The sequence below is a fragment of the Netta rufina genome (assembly GCF_964035555.1).
Source record: "Netta rufina genome assembly, chromosome: 12".
Classification (NCBI taxonomy): Eukaryota; Metazoa; Chordata; class Aves; order Anseriformes; family Anatidae; genus Netta; species Netta rufina.
The window spans coordinates 8276513-8296782 of record NC_140135.1 but is presented as its reverse complement, the minus strand read 5'-3'; the positions used below and the strand labels follow the sequence as shown (position 1 = coordinate 8296782).

The window sequence follows — 20270 nt, the reverse complement described above, 5'->3', positions numbered from 1 at the left end:
GCCTAGAGCCTTCATGCAGAGTAAGCTGGCATCAGCCACTACTACCGGGTCAGTAATAAGGACAAATGAAGAGGTGCAATTTTGAACCTAGACGTAAGCCTGATTGTAGGAAGCACAAAACCTGAAACAGTATGCACTCTTTTAAAGCTTATAGCTGTAATTTGAAATTACAGAGCAGGACTTCAGAGTGAAAATGCTGCTGAGAAGGAGTGGATACAGAGTTTATCACGTACATTAACAATTTGACTCTCTCCACACTGTACCCAAGCCCTTACAAATGGCCAAATTACCTTCTGTTCTGCAGTGGTGCTTTGGGGTTTCAGTTCAATCCCATCTGGTACTTTCGTCCTTGAGAAATCTGCCACTCTGCTGCTCAGCAGTTGCCTGGTAACAAACTCCAATTAATGAACAAAACTACTTCGGGGGGGGGAAAAAAACAACAACCCAAAAAATACAAAACCCTACACCAAAACCCACAAAAAAGATCTCCATATACATGAGTTCAACTGAGCGTAATTAACGTTCACTAGTTACACGTCAGGGTTCTGGTACAAAAGCTGGTTGATTAGGATGTGCCTGGATGGACTGGTGCCCGAGGACTGCTCCCAGTAGGAAGCTCTCCCCAGCTCACTGGAGGCTTCCCTTCCTTAAACCAACATTTTGACAGGTGCTCAAGGTGAGTGCCAGCAGGTCCATCGAGCAGCCCACTTCAAAACTTCTCCCATCTCCCCTCGTACACTACCCTGAGGGGTGAAACATTGGCCACCCTGCTCCCAAAAGTCCAGCATCAGCTGCACTTGGGGAGAGCTGCTGCTCCTCTGTATGCTGCTCTCCCCCGCTGGGACAGACTGCATTGCAACTTCATTCTGTGCAAGAACACAACCATGCTCACTTCACACATAAAGCAGCAGAAGCACAGGGACAGAAGGACTGGGTCAGGCCACAAGCCCACTGAGCCCAGTATCCTGTCTTCCACGGTGACCAAAAGCAGGTCCTAATAGACAGGGTAAGACCAAAGTGAGCATCTCTTACCCTGTCGAGTGGTATCTGGGTTTTAAAACAACATGAAAGAGTGTGAACGACTTTTTTTTTTTTTCCCCTATGGGAGGTATAAATATTTGCATGCTGAACTTGGGAAGAATGGCAACACATGGAGCAGGATCACTGATGAATGCAAGGTCCTGATCTTAAATGACAGCAACCTCCCATTTACTGGTGGGAGTAAGTACTTACCAGTCAAGAACACACCTGCAGCCCCATTATTTGAATTTGGTAATGAACAGCATGCAAAGAGCAGAGAGAAGAAACTCAATTATACAAAACGAGCCACAGGAAACATGGTTTTTTTGTTTGTTTGTTAGGGGGATTTTGAATGCTGCAGGTATCAAAGAAGGAAACAGCCTTGGTAGAGTGGGAGAGATGAGCATGAACAGAATAGATATGCTACACAAGCAGGTAGGATGATGGCTTGTGCTCACTGACATCCCTCCTTAAAACAAAACACTGGTGTGTGCTATTTACTTGGTAGTAATAAGGATATCTTTCCCCAAGTATCTATCTTTCAATATAAATGATGCTCAGCTGAGGTGAAGAGACTTCCCTAAGACTGCACTGCCAGTTTCCATGAGGTTCTCACAGTGGCTGTGTGTGCAGAAGGCCAACCTAACAGGGCTCAGCCCGCTGACCCCATTTCTCCAAAGGACTGGTGGGTCTCACACACAGGAGACGCACACAACACATGCAGATTTCCAAAGGCAGTGGGACACCTCCAAATCATTACAGCGTACAGGGATGTAACAACCTAACATTCATGTAGCACAGTCATTGCTACAGGGCAAATCCGTATTTTTATGTGGAGTCTTTCTGAGGTCTAGGATGAATTTTATGACCTAGAACAAATAAAACTTTACAGAGCAAAAAGATGTGGTTTGGAGGGGAACAGTAAGAAAATAAGGCATTACAGCAAAAAGACAGCTTTTTCAAGTGAAAAAACTACAGTATTTTTTCTAACATTATCCCTCCTTATCCCTCAGCTTTGAAAATGAACTTCAGAAATGCAAATCGGGAACACGTGCAGGTACAAAATCCTTATTCAGAGGAGCACAGTGGAAAGGACTGGTATCAGGCCAATGCCAGAGCTTGCCAACAGCGTTACAAATCTGTGCATCTCCGTCTGAGGACTGACAAAACCACATGTGCAATTATGTCAGAAGAGCAAAAGCCTCATCCTAGAGAGCTCTGTATTGCTGAGATGCACTTCGAAGTAAATACTGGAACTGAAATAAACTGAAGTTCTCTTTGCAAGAAAATTAGAAGTCTTGTTCATCAATACTGAAAACCCATTGTGTTTCTTGTTCCAAGCAGCAGGGCTGACTGACTGATCCCCTCTTTCACTTGGACAAGCAAGAGATTCACGCTCCATTATTTCACAGCAGAATACACATTCTGCATGACAGGTAAAACACCACAAGATGTCAGTCACAAAATCACCAAGAGAAACTGGAAAGCTAAAGAGAAGCGGTTCATGTCAGATCGGCTTGGTAGAAACTACAATGTGCAATCTCGTAACTGCAGCAATCGTGCAAAATAACAATACTAAAAACACAGCAAATTCTACAAAACCGAATCCTGCTTACAGCTCCCCCCTTTATAAACAACCCAGGTGAAATAATCAGCTTTTCAGTGGTAATTATTTCCACTAGAGTGAACAGACCATCTGAAGACAAGTGCTACGTTTGCCTTGCTTTTTGCACCGATCTGCATTTAACATGAAGATATACAGCTCTCCTTTTTTCTTTTAAAAATTCCATTTCAACGTAGATCAATGTGAAGTAATCTCTGAAGAAGCACTACCTATTGATGTTCAGTTAAAAGGAGACATTTCCTCATTGTCCCAAGGCAGCAGGTCATCAAAGCTTATTACATTGCACACATCTGATGGAGCAAACATTTACCCCCAGGAGTTCATTATAGTGAGATTAAACTGCTTAATTACAGCTGACATAAATGACTGATAGCAACTTCAGAGGGGAGGCATTTATGCATGCCAACTCTTTCCAGAAATTTATAAGTGTGTAATAAAAAGAGAAAATTAATCAAGCCAACCTCATGTGGTTCATGTCATCTTCATCACTGCTGCCGACTTCGTCACTTGACGAGGAGTAGTCTGCTGCTTTCCAGAACGAACCGGTGCTGTCCTTCCCCTTGGCAAAGGAGACTGGGCTCTGAACAGAGAAAACTCAGTTTTTCCTCAAGGAAGAACCCATTGTTAAATACCATGGGCAAGATTTTACTGTCCCAGTAAGGGAACTCCAGACACCCCAGTCCTACAGGAGATCAGGTACGTGCTCTCATGTTACTAGCAGTAGCCTGCACATGACTCGTCTTCAAACCTCCAGCCCAGCCTCTTGGATGGACTTAACTACTTAGCCAGCTAGCTCAAGGACCAACAGAGCAGCTGTCTGCACAGGTGTGCCCTCAGCGAAAACCGTGAATCAATCAGAAATAGCAGTGGATATAGAAGAGCCTACCTCAACCTGGCCTGGATGAGAAACTTTTTCAGGTTTCTTGTGCAGCTGCAGGTGGTTCTGGGCCAAAGCGTTCTCTCCCTTGGCTGCTCCTGGGTTCCCTGTAAAAAAAATTTTCATTGAGCCACTTCTCAGCTCCCACTTCCACTCTGCCCTGCAGGGAAGTGGGTAGCAAGGGCCAGCACCCACGGGGCTCCTCAGGGTTCTGCCCAAGGTCAGGCACTGGTGACAGGGAAGCTGTGGCCCTGTGCTTCCCTCCCAGGTGCAGGGCTGGGGACCCGCAGGGCTACTGAGGCCACCCAGATGCGATGATGCCATGTTAGGAGGGAAGCCTCCAAGAGATCAAGTGAACCTTCCTCTTCATTAACCCCCATAAAGCTACCTGGGAAGAACCAAAGCAGCCCTGGAGAGACGCTGTCTTCTGCACACAACTCCTGATACAAGAGAAGGGAGGGAAGGCAGACGTGCCCCCACCCTGCCAGCAGGGCACACAGCTACCTCATTCAGCAGTTTATTTCATGACTGTCCCACTGCTACCAACAGGACTCCTCGTAAGATAACAGGGGGAGAGTTCAAGCTCAGACAAATTAAAATTTGTATTTGGTAATTTAGCTAGTTTTATCACAATGGCTTCAGGTACTCATGCATTTTGCAAAGCTTTTAAAACTCAAAATTCCTTATTGGTCAATGAGTACCTAAGCAACTCAGCAGCAGTATTAGTTTTAAAGTATTTATAGCCCTTTCCTGCCCAATTCACTATCCCTGTGGGTTTGGGAAAGCAACAAACTCTGGAACACCATATGCCAGAACTAGCTGTAATTTAATGACACTTAAGAACGCAAGGAGACAGTTTAAACCACGAGGGAGGTTTTCTATTCTTTCCATGGCTGGTGAGGTTTTCATTTCCCCATGCCAAAATAGCACAGGAGTTACACATCATGCAGACATTGCAAAGTTGAACTGGGCTGTTGTACGCTGCTCATCATTATGCTATTATTCAAACATAAAATGACATAAGAGCAAAAAGAAACAGACCCCAAGCAGTTTAAACTGTGCTCTGGTTTTCTCTTGAAGTAAAGCTTCCTACTTTGCATGGTTAGTGAAAGCAAAATTGGCTTGGTTGTGTAAATGTAATAAATAAGCAATTTGTTCTTCATTTATCAAGGGTTTTCAAATTAACAATGCGAGCCTCAGTTTAAAAATAAATGACCTCAGCAGCTCGCTGCTGTGGTTTCCGAACATTTTTAGCATCCACCCTGTCTTGTCTTGGGCGTGATTCCCCATGTCACCCATCTGCATCAACCTGGATGTAAAGCACTGTAAAACACAAGTGCTTTGCAAAGAGCTATACAAGAAACTGCCCCAGATTTGACCCACAGGAAAGGCACTAAGGAACAGCAAATACAGGAACAAACCCCTCCTCTTCTGCTCCGTGTCCCCTTCTGCCCGAGTCTCAGTTCATGTCTCAGGAAACAGAGTTTGTAGAGCAAAGAAATCTGCATAACCATTAGCAAGCCCACTGTGTTCTTCTATTGCTACCAGAGACATCAAGATCCCTTAAAACTTGCACTGTGCTTTCACTGGATGAGGCCATCTCCACGTTTAACTTCCTTTCCCTTTTTCTCAGTTCCACTATCTTTCTGCAAGTAGGAGTAGAGGAAGAATGTTTCACAAGCTGCTGCATGGAGAATCTTACGTACTTCCTTATGCTTCTTTCAGCCAGCACAATATTAGAGTGCAGAAATATTAATGTACAGCAGCTGCTCATCTGTATCATCTTATTAGTGGGCAATGCAAAAAAGCAGCATATGGTTATGCAGAAAATGCCAATGGGTGAACATCAGCATTGAACTAGATCTGTGTATGTAATGTTGGCTCTGCTGAGTTTCAGTGGTGTCAGTAAGTGCAACAGAACTGATTTTTTCACTTCTTAATTGACGTAATTAAAATTTTCTGTGTGGAAGTACATTCACAGTCATTTTTTTTTTTTGACTCAAAAAGGGAAGTATTTATATTTTAGGAACATGGAACCATAAAACCAAGAAGGCTGTCAAAAGCCTATCACCAGAAGATATTAAAAACAAAACAAAACACAGAAACATTTACAATGCAACACTTGACACCCTACAGAAATCCATTTCACATGATAGGAACTCTGCACATTGTGACTGATGAATCCTTGACTTGGGAATCACCTGAGGTTGGTCGGCCGCTCTGATGAGATCCCATCTCCCATTGCTTGCTGCCAGGAGTGCTGCTGCTGTTTAGCTTCAGAGCATGGCCCCCGGGGGACAACTGATGACTGTTACTAAACAGAAAGACAAAAAGCACATCAGGCGATTTGTGTTTAGGAACGCAGACTGGAATCCACCTCCTAGGCCACTGAACCAAGCTCCCTGCTGTCAGCGTATGATATAATACTCTTAATAAGCAAAAACTTTGCATTTTGTGGTGTTCCAGGCAGGGCCACCCAATGGCAAGAGAAAAGAGAGGGGACAGTTTCCTCTGGGAGTTCATTCCAGGAGAATGCAGAGTCCCAAGTCACCACAAAATACCCTACTCAATTCTCCCTTGGCCTCTTCAGACCAGTGTCACTCCTGGTTCCAGAATCTCAAGGCTTTTACAAATAATGAAACCTGTTCTCCTACAAGATACATCATCACCCACTTATCAGTGGAGAAAGGAACATACAAGACAGTAAAACAAGCTGCCAAGTAAACCCGAGTCTCACTCAGTAATCCTAGGCTAAGAAACCTCCTAACTTTTAACACTGTGGTTTGCCTTCATGTTTCTTTTCTGCTTTGCCTCCTTTAATTCTTATGTAGAGAGCAGTTAGGGTTTGACTTCACTTGAAAGTTGTTTCAGGTGATGTTTCTGACTTTGGTATAACACAAGCAACCATTCCAAAGTGCTGCACATCATTCTGTTAGGTCAGCTGAAACTACTTCCCTTTTAAATCTCTGCAAACCCAGTTCCTCCCTGCATTATGTTATTCCTTGATGAGATGTCCTGTGGGGGCTACCCTTCACCACTGAGCTCTCTGCACCCTTGGTCTTTTCTTCTGGGATGCCAAGTACACTCACCTTAAGGGCAGACTGCTGGAATACTGCCAAATACAGCACATTTGTCTGTTCAAGCTACTATCAGGCAGCACAAAGTTGCAGCCATAAGCTTCACTCACAAACTATAATTAAAGTGCCTAGACAGGGAGTTGAGGCCAAGGCCAAAGTCACTGAAGTATCCAGGCAAAGAATTCCTCTTTGAAACAATGGTGCAGGCCCTGAAGTGCCACAACAAAGCATCTCCATGAGCACCCTGACCAAGCCACTGGCACCACCTGCCCCTGCCATCCTCAGGTGTCAACAGGCTGGGATCTCCAGCAACCTGCACCTTCAGCAGTCACTTGCTCTGACCTGAAGGGACAGACGGTAAAACAGTACTAAATCACAAGCAGCTGTTAAATTACTGCACTACATAATTGGGAAACCAAGGAAGAACTTGCATGGAAACTGCTCAGGCAAGCCAAGCAGACTGAAACAAATGAAACAACTCGTTGCAGGAATTATTACAGGTGGAACAGCCTTTATATATTAAAAATATTGCTTTCCATTAGAACACAGAACTACCTTGCATGAAAAGTAAGCAATCTACAATAGGTTTGTTCGTATTTAAATCATGTACATTAGTCATTAAAAGGAAGCTAGCTCAGATGCTTCCTTCAGGTTTAAGATCAAGAGATTTGGTTTGTTATTTATTGGATGAGCTGACACAAAACACAAAATAACTGTAACTGCCATTAAATGAGGTATGAACAGGTTTAGTATTACTAAAACAGTTTTAGTGTTACTGAGGTTATGGCTTTGTTTTTAAATAAACTGGATTCAGTTTTCCCATTGGCAATAAATCAGCATTAGTATAAGCATAAAACACTTAGGAACTTACCTTGAATGGCATCTCTGATGGCCAGGTTGATCCCTGCCGTAAAATTTAGAGGTTGTCCTTTCTGGAACCTTAAGGATTTAATCAAATATTTTTGATTTGCTACTGATAGACTCAGTTAATAAACCTAATGCTCGCCCTGTAACAATACAGAAAGGAGACTAACCAACATAAAAGAACAATGCTTCAGTGGGACCTGTGGAGCTGTCTTTCATGACATCAACACTGGAAGCTGTGAGTCAGCAGCAGGTACTTCCATTTTGCTCTGAGCCTCTGCAATCTATCAGGGTGCAGTCTGTGAGTGGTTTGCACCTTTCCTGGGAGTCAGCATTATTCTTGGTCAATATTTAAAGCAGACAGAGAAACACGTCTGCAGTCATTAATGCAGCTTTACCTAGGTGGTGGATTGCCTTATGTTGCTACCAAAGTGTGCATATACAAGGGGAGGGGAGGAAGGTGGGGAGAAAAAAAAAGACAGACACACACATCCCACCTGCAAAGTAATAAAACGAATTCACACACATACATGCCCATACATACACACATCCCCAAACAGGAGTTCTGCCCTTTTTCTTAGGAGTTCTGTTAAAAAAAAAATCAGTACACCATCACCTGAATTATATGAACTAATGAGCTTTTCTGCAACAAACCAGATTGTGCACGGGAAGGGAAGCTACAAATACTTGGTCTAACAAAAAACGTTTATCTGCATTCACTGACCCCACAGATACTATATGCATACACTGAGAGCATTCACCTGCTTAATCAGTACAGAACCGTATCTTTATAGTCTTCTTTTCAGATTAGTGAAACCTCGTAAGTGGGTAACTGATGGGATTTTCACTCAGCTTCATAAAGCCAGAGGGGGTGGATGCTACACAGAGCGGGGAACTGGGCTCAGACAGTGCCAAACACCCAGCATTTCACATACCTTCGGGGGTTGTTCTTCGTTTTGAATCTCACTCCAGAACACATCATCTTGTCCAGGGCTGACTGGTATTGTCGCCATATCTGACAGTGAGCTGCTGTGGTACGCATCTTTACTTGCCCGGAAATTGTCACACTTGAAACAAATGAAATACAGAGTGAATTGTACTTCTCTGCCTCTACAACGTGTCCCAGTGCCAACAGATATCAACTGTTCTGTTTGAGAGATCGAATTTTTAGCAAATGTGTAACAAGTATTGTGTTTCGACACAGACTTACCTTGTTCACTGTGAAATTATTGATTTCCACCATCTTAAGCACAAATATTTCAAGCTGAAGGGCACAATATAAAGAAATAGTAAAAACATCTATGCTATACATACGTCTCCCACCCTTATGTCTGTGGAGAAGCTAGTAGTTCACTGGCAATGCACAGGGAACTGCTGAATTGAGTGACACAAATTACTGCTAAATATATTTCATACAAACCTGACCAATGACCCATTTCAGAACTAAGACAGAACAATAAATGGGTGAATCCCACTCCCCTACCTAAGACGTTCCCTTCCAAGCTAGTCTTTGCAAGCCCACCATCAACCTACAGCCACTGCAGACAAACTGCCACCTGGAAATGCTTTCAACTCTCCAACAGACTGCCCTGGACCTCCTTTACAATAGAAATTTACAGGTGCTTTAAAAAAAAATAAATAAAATTTGAGCCTGCTGTAAGCAATTAGAAACTATGCCCACACTATAGCTCATGCACAGTCACGGCCAGGTGCTCCCATTGAGATCACCTGTGTCTAGCTTGGCGTGTAGCATTGACACTCACTGGAGAGCCGGTGCAAATCTCATTAGAGAGCTATCAGCTATCTTTGAGGGCATCACATTGGGGCATTAGGATAGCAAATGCCCTAATTGGGGTGAGAGGAGAGGGGGAATAGAATGGTCATTCCAATGGAATAACATGTTAGCAGTGTACAATTTAATCTAAAATACTCTAGATTTGTTCCTCTAATTCTCTCTGTATTAAAAAAATAAATAAAAAGGAAAGGTCCTTTAAATTCTGTGCATTAATAATCTATCACACTTGAGTCTTCCAAAGGGGAAGAAAGGAACAGAGCTAAAAATGTCAACCGAATGTACTGATCCTTCCTGAAATGAGAAATCCTCTTGGACACGAGATTGAGACAGAATACATGGAAATGCTGTGTGAGCCGGGCCCATCTTGAGGGATTCCTATGCCAGAACCAATTTAATGTTACAGAAATAGAAAACTAGTAGAGAAGTGCCTGAAGCTATATCACTTTGTGCTTTCTCTTCTCATGCAAAGCAAGACCAGGGCTCCTCGGGGACACCGGCAGCCAGCAGGAACACTACGAGATGCCTGCCAGCTGCTGTCCTTCCCCAGTCTGGACTGAGCTTTTGTACATTACCAGTGGGAAGCACCTCTTATCTCAAGCAGACTGCAGAACAGCACCCCGACCACTTCCAGTACTAAGAAAGAGGCCGGTAGTTTTTCTCTGAGTCAAAGTTTTAATGTTTGTGTCCCGATCAGATTACTACAGCTCAGCTCAGAGGCAGCTGCAGTTCAGTTTCCCCACAGAATGACTCAGACAAATATTTTATTGATTTATCAGCTAAGCATATTAAAATTTTCACCAGTTCCCTTGAGCTAGAGACATTATGAATGCACAGCAGTATTATTTACCTACTATGTAATTCATTTTTAAGTGAAGTAACCTATATTAAAAAGTAACACACGGTAACAGAACTACACACAGGTTTTCAATAACATAATACAAATATGAACCTCCATAGCTCTGAAGATCATTTAAATATCTCTAAGTAGTAATTCTAAAACTATCTAAAGATGAAAAACACACACTCAATTGTCCCACCACCACCTCCAAGTCCAGCTAGGGGAAGTCAGCTGCAGAAAAACCAGTCCCGAAGACTTCACCTGGTTAAACATTCAGGTGCTTTCCCTGCCTTTTGGGGAGAACATGTTGTGTTCGCTCTCTGTAAAGAAAATAGCTTTATCAGCAGGTAGAACATCTCCTAATCCGTGTCCTTTCATTTTGTCAAAATGACTTTTTTTGTCCAACATGATTGTCACTAATAATAGTTTTCAGTTAACCAGAATTATTTTTAACAGCGAAGTGTTCCCCTGAAGTGACTCATCTGGGGGATAGGAATAGGCTTTACAGCAAGTGTATTATTATCAGAATATAGGAAGATTTTCGTCCTTGCCAGTTTTTCAACAAGATACTTAACTTTCTTCCTAAATTTCAGCTTTTGAGTCCTGCAGAGTACCAGAAAACTACTTGTGCTTAAAAGCAGGGGTGAGCTTTGCTGAATCATGATGTGACTGAGGAACTCTCAGCTCCACACACACCCTCCGCAGATGGTACCCACGTACATTCTTTGGGCAGGGACAGACCAGTACTCCGGTTTCTTGTAAAGCCAGGAAGTGATGCCTGTTTCTGGGATGATTTCTGCAGGACCTACAAAACCTTGCGATTCTACAGCAAACCAAAAACATTTCAGATAACCCCCAAATCGTAGTGTTTGGCCACATTACTCCACACAGAAGAGCAGATCTAGATAGCAAATCCTACAGGAGAACCACAGAATCAATTTAAAAGAAAAAAAAAAAAAAAAAAAAAAAAAAAAAAAAGGATCCTGCAGGTAGCCCAGAACAGCTCACCCCACAACACTGCAGCCAGAGAGCCGGACCTGCTGCCGTGCTGCAGCTCACCAAAGGCAAAGCAGGTACAAAGCAGGTGGAAATGACACACTCTGATCTGGGAATATCTCACATTTCCCTCACCAGACAGACAGGGTACAAGACACTGAGAAATCCTGCTCCCTGCACCTTGGGAGCTGCATTAAGATTTCCAGGGAAATCATTTTGACAGAGAGTCGGGCAATAAAGAGGTGCCACACAGAATAGGATCATTTAAAATAAGAAGTCTTTTTAGTCTGAGCTGAGCAGTGATGACAGATGATCCCTCTCTGACAAAGCTGTCTGGAAGTTCTTCAGCACAGACATCTGTGATGGATTCACCTTGCATTTTAACTCCACCGTTCACTTTTATTTTAAATCAACAAGGCTCCGACGTACTGAACTCTCCGAGTACATTGCTGTGAGTCTTTTAGTCTCCAGGTGACTAACTGGCCCATCGCTCATATAGCCTTATCGCTTTATAAAGTTAATATATGCAACACTGCCAAACACACGGCTATTAGCATCAACAGCTGCTGCCAAGGAGCAAAAGAAAACAACCCTTAAGAAGATTTATAAATTACCCCTTGAAGATCATTGGGTTTCCATGCTAACACAGCAGAGGAGACCACAGATCGACTTCTCCCTGCCCACACGGTCTCCACCTGCCAGAGCACTGACTTGTGCAGGGGTAACAGGGCAGCTGCCAGCAGGGAGTGAAATCACACTAACCACTATATATCATGTGCTGCTGGTAGCCTTAAGTAACGCCATGCCTTTACATAGCATTGAAATGTTATAGAGTAGTTTCTAGGAAGGAATGTGAAAGAGGGTGATAATATTGCTTTATTCCTTGCCGCTCCCCAAAGCAGTAGAGAAGCACTACCAAGCAGAGAAGCACCAACAAGGTGCAAAAGGATGAAGTGACTTGTCCTAGGTCTGGATCACAGCCAGGCAAGGATGTAGCCCCTTTCACCCATGGAGCAGCACTTCTGCATGGCAGGACTCTCCTGGGTAAACCCACTGTGCTCCTGCAGAATCCCAGATGCTCTGCAATACACTGTGGGCCTTCCCACTCCCACTACAGGGCCAAAATATTCAGCTCAAGGAAGCTGCCAGCCACTGCCCAAGGCTAAGATACAAACATCCTTCTTGCAGACCTTGCACCAGCTCTCCAGTGAGTCAATGCTACAAGCCAAGCCATCAATTTAGCCCAGTCACAAAACTCATGACTTAAAATGACAAATGGGCCGTGGAAAAAAAAGGATGTGAGAAGATAACACCAATATTTTCCCAGGGAAAAGCTATCGGGGCCTTTTTTTCCCAGCAGATGTCTGTGTTGATTTTTCCATCACCACCAGACAGCAGCAACCTGAACAAGAAAAGCACAGCAGGCTTGGGCTTAAAGAGGCTATCCGCCAGCTATTACCTGCCTCCCACAGACTCACTCTCAGGCGCACGTGGAAGCAGGATAGGGCAGCACTGGGCCATGCAGCCTGCCCTGTGAGCACCTAGGCTCTGGGGAAGGAGGAAGGATGAGAGTTTTTCCTCACACTTCAAGAAATACAGTGTGAGAAGGCAAAACATCCATGGTGCTGCAAGAAGGGCTGAGTTGGGACACACTGAGCTCAACACGATCAGTATGCAGAGGTGCTAACAAGAGCATGACCTTTCAGGCACATCTGTATCTTTCATGCAGGACGTAAATTCACAAGAAGCTCAAGACAAGCAAGATTTCAGTGGCTAGCAATGAGCATAAAAGCTTGGGATAGCACCTCATAGTAACGACTTGCAATTGCAAGTAGCCTCTGAGAAGTCAGAGGGCCTGCCCTGCTGTTAGGGCTCAGCAGCAAGGCAGCATGAGATGCTCCCAAAGCCGCTGAGTTGAAAGTAATAACCCAGGCACCTCTCCTCAGTCTTATCTCCCTGCTTTGGCTCCGGGATCCAACTTGCTGGGAAGTGAGGCCACCAGATGCCATACGCAGCAGTTAGAGCTCTCCCAGAGCTGGTAGAAATAGCAGGAGTTAAAACACTGTGAAAAGGATTCTGATGCAGAACTTTTTCAGTGTTCTCACTACATACATAGAGTGACCTGTTCAGGTATGACTTCTAACCTCTAACACTGAATTCTGTACATACTTTGGTATACTGCCTAAGATACATGGATCTTACATCTGTAGTTGAAACCAACAGCTTCTTCAGTAAGTTCTGATGCAGCACCTGAAGACTAGAAATGGGAATTCACAAACCTCCCAGGCTCTATCTGCAGGCAAAATCTGACTCTGCAGTGGCAACTAGTCCTCGTTCCATCTCTATATACACGTTTAGATTATTTCATAAGATCCCTAACAATCTTGTTCATGTAGATGGTCTTCAGGGATAAAGATCTTGGCTTTAGACTTGTTTTGTGAAGTGCCACATATATTTATGGCACCATATAAATAATACATCATCCAGGGACTGTAACAGAACAGCCTTTCAGGCTTTTTGTGAAACATCTAACAGTAACATCATAGAATCAACACAGTCAGACGTCAAGTGTATAAAAATAACTGTTATCTAAACCTGAGCTGCATTGCCCAAGTCTAATTCCACTTGTAACTTAGCAGCACACAGTGGCACTAAAAATCTGAGGCAGATTGCTGCAGGCCTCAGTCATTTATGCCAGGAGCAAAGGGAAACATGTCTCCGATGTGCTTAGGCACTACCTGTGCTTTCTCCTCCCTGTTTAGGCAGCAATACCATACCTGCACTACGACAGCTCTCTGCAGGGCAGGGGTGCAGGGGCTGGAGCTGCTGCCGGAGCCCACCCTCGCCTGCGGTGCGATGTCGTGCCCCAGCACCACGGGCCACTGGAGGGAGGGCTGGGTGCTGTCACTTCTCTTTCTTCGGTCCTCAGCCTGCAAAGGAGAAGAGAAAAGGCATGACGTGCCAGAGCTGCAGTCGGCTTTATTCTAGGCCATTCCATTTGCTACAGGCTAGGATTTTAGCTGGGGAGGAATCATCTCTCTGTATTTACTTACCTTTGACAGCACGCAACCTGTTTTGTTGTGCATTTATAACCCCCTTTTACAATGTTGACATTCCTGCAAGTGGCTCTCTATGTTAAAACACTTTTAATGCTCTATTGTTTGGTATTTTAACTGCCCTATGGAAAAGACTGCGGAACACGATCTAGGAGGAACAAAGGTCCTTTTATTTCCTGAGGGCACTGCTCATTATAACATGTCTGTCTTATGGTTTTGACCCCGTGGCTCTTTGCATTTTTATTCGACGTGACTGATTTCCATTCTGAATTCTAAATCTTTATCGTATCCTCTGATTTAGCAGCCTAGGAGCAGTTCTACACCACAAGCAAGAATAACGCAATCTCACACCCAGCTGCCTCTGGGCGCACATTCCTAATGGCCTCACCCTATCTGGATGCTTGTGCCTAGGTCAGGATGCTAAGTGTACTCTGAACACAGCCTAGGAACCTGCTGAGGAGATGGAAAATGATTCTCATGGATCTTGATGGGACGTGGGGGGAAGCAAGCAAAAAAGGTATTAAAAGAAGCAGCAACAGCCAATGCCAAGAAATTCTAGCCCCAGTGAACTCCACTGTAACACTGCTTTTGAGGCCAGATTTTCATTACTTGCAACTGCTAAGAATGAAAGGTGAATTTTACCTAGAGCAAGAAAGAAAATGTAAAAATTAGAGTGGTTTCACTAAGCTAGAGATAATAATTTAACTACTACCTTTGTTCTCAAACAGCATTTGCATGCAATGCATTGCAACACAGATGCAAACTTAAGCAGCCAACACTTTGGGCTCCCAGAACTGACTTCAGCCCTGGTGCAGGCACTGAACTGGTGCAGCACCAAGCCCGAGCTCAAAGTCCTTTCCTCACAGCTCATCAGCTGCTGGGATCGGACACAGCACAGGGGTGAGCTCACATCTGCACCCATCGGGGAAAACCTGCTCTGACCTGCCTGCCATAGGAAGAGCTCAAAGACAAAGAGGATGAATTCCCCAGAAAGGGCTTTGCGGTGCCAAACATTAAACTTCAGGTTTTGTAGGGCTATAGGGTATTTTTTTTTAATTACTTTTATTGTTTTAAGTATCTCAACTGAACAATAATTCCAAAGAGATTTCCTATATCAATAACTTGTCCTTCAAATGCCACTGAACCTTACAAATTATGGAAAAAAAGAACTTACTCTAGAGTAGGCTGTATCTATTCCTGTGCAGATCTCTCCCAGTGCAGAAACTGGCATCTTTTCAGCTAATGAACTGGGGAAGATCAGTATTAGCAAGAAGGAATTCACTGAATTATTTCTGTTAAAAATAGTCGAAACTTTAAAGCATTTTTGAATTGTCACAAGCCGTTATGAGTGCTGACATAATTATAAAGTCTCAAATTCTAACCAAAAAAATGCAATCCTGTTCCACTAAAATCCTAACTAATGCAAAGTGTCTTCCAAGAAGTTTTGAGATTAAGTAAGTGATATTGTAAAAGAATTTGCCCTCAAAACCAGACTACATTATAGCAGCCATGATGACAAACAACAGCATCGTGCTGTGAACCCAAAAGGCAGGCAAATCTGTGGATATGATTTCCCTTTTGTTTTCACACTGTTTGCTTCTTTATGCGCCTAACTTACCTGCAACTAGTACCATTTTATTTCACGACTAAATTAAAAGTTAATGGTGACTGCCTACACTGAACTCCATAATATTTTTAATTCTGCTACGACGGGTTCATTTACAAAATTCGTGCCCAAACTAAATAGTATTTGAGCTGATATTTTGCAGTTTTTTTCATTTCTAGCTACAGTGAAGTAGAAAAGAAAGTTAAATGAAATAAAACAGAGTGGCATATTCTCTCCACCCACCCAAAGCCTAGCACAGGCAAAGCATTTCTATGACTTTGGTGATGTGTATTTAGCAAAAGCAGCTTACTTCTCTGTCCACACCCAACTTACTCCCCAGCCAGAATAAGACCCAGCCCTCTACCACCAACTAAATACCGATTTCCAAAAGAGTTCATTCAAGTCTCAGTAATGCTTTGTTTAACCAGTCAATGCAATAAAGCCTTTGGATCTAGGGCATTTTTTGGCAGTTAAGTTTTACTTCAAACACAATCAGACATTCTCTTGTTTTCACAAACTGCTGCTCTAACAAGGGCCTTAGTATCTGTTCTTTTCTTGATTTCATATTGCCACTTAGCTGTTTGCAGTCTCTGTCCAGTTATTGATATTCACCATTTCAACAATCCTAGCAGAAGAGTTTCATTTAACTACTTATCAATATAGAAAACTTCACTTAAGGGAGCCAGCTGCAGCACGTGCACGCACATAGAGGTGACATCAGAGTGGACACTTACTTAAAGACTGCAGCAACATGTAACTAAGCAGTGCCCTGCATTCCTCCTACACACGCATGCACAAGCTCTCCTTGTGCTTAGTTTGGGTATTTAGGGAGGAACCTGCCTTGTCAGGAATACACAAACTACCACATCTAATATTCTACTTGCACACAGCTGCCCCTGAGGAGGCACCTGCACACTGCTGAGATTTCTGACACTAACACAGCCAAATAACGTGACAATCGCACCAGCTGTAGAACTGGGCTCACACACTGGGGGTGTGTCAAAAAGAAAAATGAGCATGGTAGGAATAGCGAGATAACATAGGTAAAATGGACTTGTAGCTTTTATCCTTATGATACCAGTAAACAGAAAGAGTTGGATGGCAGAAATAATTCCAGAGTTAACAAAAGAGTGAAATGGAGTGAAGGGTGAAACTCTTAATCCAGGACTTTACACGGCTACCCCTTATCCATCAAATCCAATCTACCTGAAATCCCAGAAGACAAAGAACAAGAAAAGGCATCACTACCTGACATCAGGGGCACAGAGACCCATGCTTGAAATGCATGACAGTGTTCTGTGTCTGAGTCAATTCTGTGAACCCTAACATCAGGTGAAGGCATCTGTAAAAACCTCAGATGATGTTACCTTAATTCATTTGTCTTTGGGAGACAAGGGAATGACAGCTAGTCGACCAGAGGGATTATGATTCCCGGTTCACCACAGTCGCACCTTTCTTTGAACTTGACTACAAGTGACAGAGACTAACCCCTCCTTTTCCTTATCCTCTACATTAATGGATATCAAAGGCTTCTTTATAGCAAAGTGTGTAGAAAGATACAGGTCAAGCTGCAGATTCAGGTTTAAAGATCATCCCGTTCTCTACTTCAGGACCACCACAGCATCATAAACTTCAACTGCACCAAAATGCTACATTGGCTGAGTTGGTACCTCTTTGCCTGCGTTGCTTGGTGGAGGATGTGCTGCTGAATTTGAACTCTTGGAAGGCTCCTTCTTTTTCTGCTTATGGTCATGCTGGAGAGACAACAGCTGCGTCTGATCTTTGGGCAGGGTTCGATGCACCCTCTTGTTGTGCTGCACATCTTCCACTTTTTTCTGAAAGCAAAGAGTGGTGAACCTCAGAGAGAACAACGCCTTAGAGGACAATCAAGTTGACTGCTGGAAATAGTGGCTTTTAAAAAGAATCAAGTGAGTGCAATTGCTGCAGGGCTGACAGCAGAGACACAAACCTGAGGAACAGAAAGCATAAAATGATCCCAAACACTCTATGTTTAGCTTTTGGAAGAACACAACAGAAAATCACATTTTTTTCCTTTTACTTTTCCAAAAACAGAGGCCTTTGATCAAACACGCCATGCTTGATTATGAATCAGGTCACTACCTGCAACATTAGGAAAACATAGTGGCCAAGGCGCCAGACTCGACAATGTGACTTCGGCGTTAAAAATAACCTCCACTTCATTTTTATTTGTGAAAAAGAGATTGTCCTTTGCACAATCTGAAGAGAGACTGGAGACTCCAGAGATTTAAGCTTAAGTTGAGCTCATGCTGCAAGCTTTCAGGGTAAAGATATCTTAAATCAGATTAAAGTGACTGAAGACAACTTCAGCGAGGAGAAGCAGCAGGGACAGAAGTGCCATGCTGAAGGGAGAGGAAGTGTCATTGCTGTAGATAAGGAAGGTGACTCAGTAACATGCCAGTTAACTCCAAAGAAGGTTGCAAGTGAGAACAAGAGGCAGTAAATACATTTAAAAAGTCCCTCTCTGGTCTGTGACTCCGAGGATGGCAACACCCTCAAGGGAACTGAGAAAGACAACAGCTACAGGAACAGGGAGCTGGGAATTGCTGCCAGTAAACCCCCCTTTCATACCTGCTTCTTTTCCGATTTCCTCTGCCCGTCTACTATGAACCGTTCATCATCTTCCACAGCTCTTCTGTCTTCTTTACATCTCTCCTCTTTCCTCTGAACATCCTTAGCCTCTGGCCACCTCTGCTCACACTCCTGCTGCCTTCGGAGCTCTTGCTCTCGCCTCTGATGCTGGAAGAGAGCCAGAGAATAACATTGGTTATTTTGTTTTCCTTTTGTACCTGCCAATTATTTATGCCAGTATTCATTAATCACAACGCCTGTTTCCTGGTGTACTTTCAGTAATAGGGGATACCTGATACACAGCCCAGCAGGAGCAGAGAACCACAAATTGCCACCGCAACGACTATCAAATTTGAAGTGAAACCTTTGCCCTTTTGGCAGCCAAGGACAGATTTGCCACTCATTTAAAGCAGGCATGTGAGCTCTCTGTGGTGGCTGGCAGCTAATCTAATGACAAATGTCTTCCTGTCATTTTGAGAGGCAAAGGTTTTTTCCAGAGTCCCCCAGTTTTGCTGGAACTGCTTTGCCAGTTTGGGAGTGTTTGCACAATGCTTGAATCTCATCAGATGCTCCTGAGAAGAGACACGTTGGTGATTTAGCAATCCTGCAACATCACAGTGTGTCAGACAGCTGAAAAGGCAGCTACCTTGTAACATCTTAAACAGAAGCAAGGCCAGTACCCTGGATCTGGAAGACAGCCTCAGAACTGGGCAATGCACACAAGAAAGAAACCAGGACCTCTCAGCCCATCTGCCTGGGCTTCCACAACCAAACAAACTCAAGCAAATGCCCTGAGCCTGCTGCTCCCAAAGCTCAGGGCAGGTTGTTAGCAGGAAAAGGACAGAGCCCTTTTAAAATCATTTAATATCATTGTGTTCAGAAGTGACAGTTCCACCAGGGTTAAAGACTACAAGACAGGTTGTGCTGACAATTTAACACAGCCTTCTTGCCTTTCAAAGACTATTCTCTACAGGCACGTTTTTTATTTGTGATGGGATGTGGAACAGCAATACAAGCCAGGCCTTACATCCTCCAGCCTCTTTCTCTGCTCTTTCTGCTGCTCAATGCGCTTCTGCCGCTCTGTCAGCAGCTGCTTCTTGTATTTCTCCTGGTCCTTCAACTGCTGCTGCTGGCGATGAGGGTCAGAACGGTTTTTGTTTTCTTGTTGCAGCCTCAGAAACTCACGACGGAGAGTTGACTCCCCTGGGAGATTAACTATGGAGCTGAAACAAAAGGCAAGTTGCTCTATGACTAAACATAACATTAAAGTGGAGAGAATACAAGGTGCACTGGGAATTGCTCGTTGTCCTGTGTTAGCAAATGAAAATGTTTCAATAAATCTCTGCCATGTTGGCTACGCATCTGCATTTACTGTGCTACAAAGCAGCCTGAAGCTGATTATTGGCTGCTTCATTTGAGATTTTCCTCCCTATTGCTGGGGAACAAAGCAGCAGCTTATTACAGACACCTTACACTCAGAATTTGTATTCAATAGCTGGAGAACAGATAAAGCTACCAGAGGGGATATAGGAGATAAGGGATTTAGAGGAAGTTAAGAAAGTCAATCTGTCTGAGGAGAGCTGTCTTCAACGAGAACAGCTTGGCCAATCAAATTTTATATTCATGTCATAAAATTAACCTTGGTTCTCCTTCATCTTCATTCAGCTCATCATCTTCCTCCTCACTTCCACTGTAATCATAGTCTGTTTCTTCTATTAAAAAAAAAAAAAAAGAGAGAGAACAATAAGTGCCAATGGAGGATGACATTATTTAAGATGTTATCTCAAACTTTCCTTCTGAGCACTCGATCTGAACTACATGCAGCTCAGCAGGAATTTAAAAGCCTCAGGTTGCATGCTCTAGGAGGCTGAGGGGATGCAGCAGAAGAAATCCAGGTATGGATTTCT

The 20270-nt window shown here is 43.6% G+C and overlaps 1 protein-coding gene across 1 annotated transcript in view; it reads right to left on the bottom strand.

The window, feature by feature from the left end:
* NRK (Nik related kinase) overlaps positions 1-20270 on the bottom strand; it is a 92130-nt gene that overhangs the window by 27123 nt on the left and 44737 nt on the right. The window contains exons 11-21 of the mRNA XM_084293816.1: positions 20003-20075; positions 19391-19586; positions 18364-18531; positions 17424-17588; positions 13869-14021; positions 8398-8529; positions 7470-7537; positions 5723-5835; positions 3531-3628; positions 3106-3224; positions 291-384 (exon numbers count right to left, since the gene is read on the bottom strand). Coding sequence (XP_084149942.1) covers positions 291-384; positions 3106-3224; positions 3531-3628; positions 5723-5835; positions 7470-7537; positions 8398-8529; positions 13869-14021; positions 17424-17588; positions 18364-18531; positions 19391-19586; positions 20003-20075 — 1379 coding nt within the window. The remainder of the gene's footprint in view (positions 1-290; positions 385-3105; positions 3225-3530; positions 3629-5722; positions 5836-7469; positions 7538-8397; positions 8530-13868; positions 14022-17423; positions 17589-18363; positions 18532-19390; positions 19587-20002; positions 20076-20270) is intronic.